The 6,616-nt window shown below is 52.1% G+C and overlaps 1 protein-coding gene across 1 annotated transcript in view; it reads right to left on the reverse strand.

The window, feature by feature from the left end:
* Positions 1-5,855: 5,855 nt before the first annotated feature.
* The window catches only part of msl-2 (male-specific lethal 2), a 2,698-nt gene continuing 1,937 nt past the window's right edge, over positions 5,856-6,616 (reverse strand). The window contains exon 1 of the mRNA XM_068372414.1: positions 5,856-6,616. This exon is cut by the window's right edge and continues 1,937 nt beyond it. Within this exon, the coding sequence (XP_068228515.1) occupies positions 6,375-6,616 (242 nt within the window). The 3' untranslated portion in view covers positions 5,856-6,374.

Raw genomic sequence — 6,616 nt, forward strand, 5'->3', positions numbered from 1 at the left:
CAGGCGTCGAAGTTGTCCCACCATCACCGGAATGCATCTTGCCAGAGTCTCGGGGTCTGAGACTGGGGGGAAAACTAGCGGAAGCTTGAGGTTCCAAGCTGTCGCGATCAGGTCCCCCAGACCAGCACTTGCTGGTTACCCAAGGTCAAAGACCCCTAGGTACACTCTCTCTATGAGGCTCTGCTCGGATAGTCTGAGAGAAACATTCCCCTGCCTGGAATGAGAGAGCCGATGGTGGAATTGAGAGAATCTCAATCATCCCGATATCTCTACTGCAAGATGTGAAGGTGTGAAAATGCGTCCCCTGCTGGTTAGCATGAAGTCGACACGCAACGGGGCGACTTGGCAGGAGCGGTAGGATCTGAAGAGGGGCCAGACTAAGGCCCTTAAGCCTGCCTGAATGATGGAGAGGTATCCTTCAGGTCTTGACCATAGGCCTGGACCGGAACATGCCCCCCCCCCTTTCCTTTGACGAGTCCGAGAACCGCATCAAGAATGTGGGGAAAGGACGAGAATATCCACTACCATCAAGAGGCTCCATAGGTCAACACCCATTGCAGGTTTAATAGTTCCGCTGGTCCCATAGGGCCAGGGAGTCCGGTTAAACATTGCCTGAAGCCACCGGAACTTGGATCGCCCCACATGGAACTTATCCTGAGGCGACCGTTCGGACTATAAACGGGTCAATGAGGAAAGAAGAACTAGGAAACGTTCCAAGGTAGGGCTGAAAACTCTGCTTGACTGAGAACAGGTACTGCGACTCTCCTCAGTCTTGCCACGGTGAACCGAAAGGAAGGCTCGGAGGATGTGGTAACAGAATCTGGCGTCCCCAGGTGGTCACCCATCCAAGTACCGACGTTGCTTAACCTCGCTGGACGGACGAGAAGCGGGGTTTCCAACGTGGTAAGGCGGTTGACTCAATATCATGGCCAGATACTCCAGATGTTGAGGCAGAGGAAGAGAAGGCTCCAAGCAAAATACCATGAGCCCACACTCATGGTCAGCATTCGGAAGCTTTTCCCGGCGCTGAAGAAGGTCGAAACCCGAGCCTACCGGAGTTGACCAGCCCTCCAAACAGCAGAGGAGGCGGAAGTCTGCACCTGAGCGGCCAAGAGGAAGGCAGGGAGAGTTCTCTGGGGAAACAAACCTGCTATGCCACGGCGGGATAGCCACACTGCATCATAAGCAGGAATACTTGCAGTTTAGGCTGAATTCGACGAGCACCCTGGAAGATGGATGGAATGGAAACTGAAAGTACCCGTCCTTCCGATCCAGGGTTAAAGGAGTCCTGTCGCCTCGTTACCAGTCTGATCGATTCTGCTGGTCTACGCTGGCCGAAGTTTGTTCGACAAACTTGATCAGGGCTGAGAGGTCGACTATGGACGTCCCCTCTCAGATCCTTCCTTACAAGAAAGGATCGACTGAGGGGGCCGGGGGTGAAGCCGTCGATGATCCTAAGGAAGACCTTCGCCTAAGGTATGGATCATTCTGCCCAACCGGGCAACTCTGCTGATGCTATGGCATAGAGGTTCAGAGACACTGAATTCGCTGACAGAGACGGCAGGCGCGATATCCTTGGCTACTCACAGAGATTGTGCGGGAATGGGCATCGGGAAGCTGTCATTCGGATGAGTAACCTTAAGCATCCTCCCAGCGAAAAAACCTGCAATCCTAGAGTTCGTGAACTCCTTTTAGGACTATGCCCCCCCGGGGGAGTCTCCCGTGCCATCTGTTCCTGACAGGAGGAAACTGCAATTGGACACCTTGTCCCAGTTGTCGTAGCCGATAACTTAGGCCGACGTGGTTGAAAGAAAAGGGAGCTGGAGCCCTGCAGAGTCTGGAAGAAAGCGCCTTGGAGGAGTGAAACCGGAAGTCGATTTACTCCGCACAGCAGATGTTTAAGTCTCTGTCCTTGGGCAAAGACAAAACTCTTCTCAAGGATGGAAGGGTGTCTGAGGTCGTTGACCTCCACAGATGAGACACCCGAAGGAAGCCTTCAGTCAGTGCGTCCAGATGGTACAACATCGAGCTTGTCCGCAAGTAGATACTTAACGACGAAAGGCCAAGGTGCCTGAGCTCGAGAGGAGGAAAGTACCCTTGATCTTCCTGTAGCTTCCTTGAACCAAACCTCGGGCCGTAACCGAGGAGGGAAAGAACCTGGTAAGCTCCCAGAGGAAGAGGTAAGCAGTCACCCCTTGTCCGATGGAGAAATCTTCAACGGAAAGCCCCCCCGCCAAAAATCCTTCCAGGGCGGGAGAAGGAGAGAGTACTCGTGCAGGAGAGGGGACCCTCGAGACCGACCTCTTGGGAACCAACTTCGCCCTGGGGGAAGTCACCACGAAGTCCACTCCTCTCTTTCTCTTCAGCGTAGGAGAGACAGCCGCTGGTTTGTTACCCTGGCCGGTGAGTGCTGGTTTCATAAACCTCATTAACGCCCGTGCCAGCGGATCAAACCATGTCTGCTGCTCCAAGGACACAGAGTCCGAAATCCTCGCTAAGGTGAAAGGGATCGGGCGATCCTTTGGAGAGGACACGACGGTTCCTGCCTGAAAAGAAGGTGGGAAGAATGCTGTACTGACCTGTCTTCGTCCTGCACTACCAACCTGTGCTTGGATGGAGGTGATCCCGAGTGCCGCCTAGGAGCACGCGTCCCTGCTGCTACCACCGGCTGTGGAATTCGCCGCGAACTATGGTCGCGCGAGGGCGAACGGTCGCGCGGGCGCACAGGCGAGTGGTCGCGCGGGCGCGCAGGCGAGCGGTCGTGAGGGCGCGCAGGCGAGCGGTCGCGAGGGCGCGCAGGCGAGCGATCGCGTGGGCGCGCAGGCGAGCGATCGCGCGGGCGCGCAGGCGAGCGATCGCGCGGGCGCGCAGGCGAATGGGCGTGACGGCGAGGGATCGTGCTGCCGCGTAGGTGAAGAAGATCGCTGGCGGTAAGCGATGGCGAGCAGCATGTGTAGGTGAATGATCGCGTGATAGGGTGCGATGGTGATCAGCATCCGCAAGAGGGCGATCGTTCAGGGTTGTGCGATGAGGAGCAGCATGCGAAGCGGGCAATCGTTCAGGGTTGTGCGATGGCGAGCAGCATGCGCAGGTGAATGATCGCGTGAAAGGGTGCGATGGTGATCAGCATCCGCAAGAGGGCGATCGTTCAGGGTTGTGCGATGAGGAGCAGCATGCGAAGCGGGCAATCGTTCAGGGTTGTGCGATGGCGAGCAGCATGCGCAGGTGAATGATCGCGTGAAAGGGTGCGATGGTGATCAGCATCCGCAAGAGGGCGATCGTTCAGGGTTGTGCGATGAGGAGCAGCATGCGAAGCGGGCAATCGTTCAGGGTTGTGCGATGGCGAGCAGCATGCGCAGGTGAATGATCGCGTGAAAGGGTGCGATGGTGATCAGCATCCGCAAGAGGGCGATCGTTCAGGGTTGTGCGATGAGGAGCAGCATGCGAAGCGGGCAATCGTTCAGGGTTGTGCGATGGCGAGCAGCATGCGCAGGTGAATGATCGCGTGAAAGGGTGCGATGGTGATCAGCATCCGCAAGAGGGCGATCGTTCAGGGTTGTGCGATGAGGAGCAGCATGCGAAGCGGGCAATCGTTCAGGGTTGTGCGATGGCGATCAGCATCCGCAGTTGAGGGTCGCGCGATGGCGATCAGCATCCGCAGTTGAGGGTCGCGCGATGGCGATCAGCATCCGCAGTTGAGGGTCGCGCGATGGCGATCAGCATCCGCAGTTGAGGGTCGCGCGATGGCGATCAGCATCCGCAGTTGAGGGTCGCGCGATGGCGATCAGCATCTGCAGTTGAGGGTCGCGCGATGGCGATCAGCATCCGCAGTTGAGCTAGTAGCTGGCGAACCATGTTCCTTCAGAAGTGTTGGAGAACGTTGGCGTGCCAGCTGTAACACACGTGGGCGATCCGGAGATCGCTGGCGAGCTGATGAATGCTGACGAGCTGACGATCGCTGACGAGCTGATGATCGCTGACGAGCTGATGATCGCTGACGAGCTGATGATCGCTGACGAGCAGAAGGCTACGCGTGGAAGCCCGCGCAAAGAAGAAGAGTCCTTGACCCCGACCTGAACCTAAGTTCTAGATCGCGAGGGCGAACGTGGGCGCACGGGGCACGTAACAGGAACTGCAGGGAAGATCATCTTGAAAGCGCTGACGAACAGGAGAGCGCTGACGAACAGAAGGGCGCGCAGGGAAACCCTGACACGCTAGGGAAGAACCCCCGTGGGGGCAACCCTTTGCCCCGAAGGGATCGTTGTCCGCCGGGAGACTGATGTCCGTCGGAAGACCGCTGTCCGTCGGGAAGACCGTTGTCCGTCGGGAAGACCGTTGCCCGTCGGAAGACGAGATTAGACTGCTGTCCATCTGCACCAAGACGGAAGATCGAGAAAAAGAAGTTGTAGGCTGCAAACGGAGATTCAAAAAGGCGCCTCAAACACCCTTATAGGGAGATGAGAGGCCCTTACGACGAGGCGGACGGAGGGCCTTACGGCGAGGGAGGCCAACAGCAACAGCAACAGAAGAAACCTCCGAAGAGGAGTCTCTATGAGTGTACTCTCTCGCGAACGAAAGAGAAACACTTCGTGGAAGAGACTGGTCAGCCAGTGACCTAAAAGGGGCAATCCTCCGAAGAGGAGATCCTGCAGTTGCCCAGCCCCTTGAGCGAAACTGCAGGTGCGACCGCTCAGCACCAAGAGCATAGTCGCACGAAAAAAAGGCAAGAGAAGAACCCCCCAAAAGAGGAAAAGCTCAAGCCTGGACAGGAAAAAACTTCCCTCGGAAGGAAAGTTATCCGCCCAAGGAGGCAAGCCTCCTGACTGTTCTAAAATGAACTGGAGAGCTGTCCGTCGACACGGGAGTACTACCAGTAGAAGGAGACACGCCCCTGACGACAATACAAGGGGGAGGCAGCAACAGCCGAATCCCCAGGACTCAACCAGACAGCTCACACCGTTGCTATATTACAGAAACGAACTAGATCGGTAACTGTAAAAAAATAAAACAAATAATATTAGTACACATTCATTCCCCCGGGAAGGCTCCGAAGAGGAATCCCGAGGAAAAGGAACAAGAATTACACAATAGGCACGTGCCCTCACAACCACTTACACTCGCGGAAGGAGAGCTGTAACCAAAACAGAATTATAACAATTATAATTATGTAACTATGTAATTATGTAATTTAAAAATGAATGAACACTAAAGAAAAAAAAACGAAAACCCCGAAAGGAATCGTTCTACAAGCTGAAAAATTAACAACTACAATTAGATTCATAAACTAATTGAGACAAAATGTACGGCGTAGCAACCCCACCCACACGGGAAGGAAGCTACAAGGGCGTAGTAAAACATAGTAAAAGGGTGAACGACCTCAAGAGAGAGAGAGAGAGAAAGACCGAAGTCAAACTCGATCGCAACCCATAAAATTAGGCCGTGGTGGCCTAACTGCCGAGGCCTCCACGTAGATATCGTACACTACACACACACATCTGAAAAGGAAACTTACTTATTTCTATACTCAAATATATATACAAACATGAAAACATGTTTACATATATATTGAGTAAAAGAAAAGTAAGCGATTAAGTAAAGACAAAACAGACAATGGCTGCCAAGCGAGGACCAAGACAGAGACGTCTGTCACAGTCCGAGCCAAAAGTGAAAGTGGGTATTCACCTGTGTGTGAGGGGGAGGAGGGGTAGCTAGCTACCACTCCCCTACCCCCCCGCTAACTAGCGCGGGGGTAATACACCCTCGTTAAATTCTAATGGCTCGCCATTTCAGCTACGCTAAAAGTAATACCCTTTGTAAATAGCGTGGTTTGTATTTCGGTTACGGAACAATTATATATTTCTTTAAAGTCATTTTGGACTTCATTATGAATAATTTCAAACTTCTAAACTTAAACACTGTCTTACTCTGTAATTTATAATAGCTACAATGGCACTGCATTACTCATACAGTGTTAAACTACTGTGTATGCACGAGCACTGTACCAATAGAAAATAAAATCTACAGATTTTAAGAATAAGCTAAAATAAATTTGCATGGCTCATCCTGTCCAATTGATGATAGCAGATCTCTAAAATTAAAAACCAATAATTGTTGTCACTTTAAAATACAGGAATGTGGGGAATAAATACTGTCAGGTATAAAAGCTTATGTTTTCAGGTTTATTTGTCCTTCTAAAAGTTTCAGACCCACACTATAATGAGTTTCATATTCCTGAAACTGAATTGCTTTGTGAGGATCAAGGTCATTTTAGGTAATTTCAAAAAATTTATGCAAAAATATTCAGTTTTTTCACATAAATACTGTCTTAAATTTTAAGTATTGTTCTGATACCACAACAACTGATTCTATCTATGCTATATATCAACGTCTACATCACTGTTATCTGATGTACTAGCTGAAGTTGACCTATCATCATTGATAAGGAGTTTTGCCGGCACCGAAGTTAACGCTAAACTGACAGGTTTCATCGCAAGGCCAGAAACAGGATGAACTCCTAGACCAGGTGACAATGGCCCAGTCTGCATAACACCCCCTCCTAATGCAATCAACTGATGAACTCCCCCAGCCATGGCCTGTACAGTTGTATTTACACCAT

Source organism: Palaemon carinicauda, chromosome 4 (genome assembly GCF_036898095.1).
Source record: "Palaemon carinicauda isolate YSFRI2023 chromosome 4, ASM3689809v2, whole genome shotgun sequence".
Classification (NCBI taxonomy): Eukaryota; Metazoa; Arthropoda; class Malacostraca; order Decapoda; family Palaemonidae; genus Palaemon; species Palaemon carinicauda.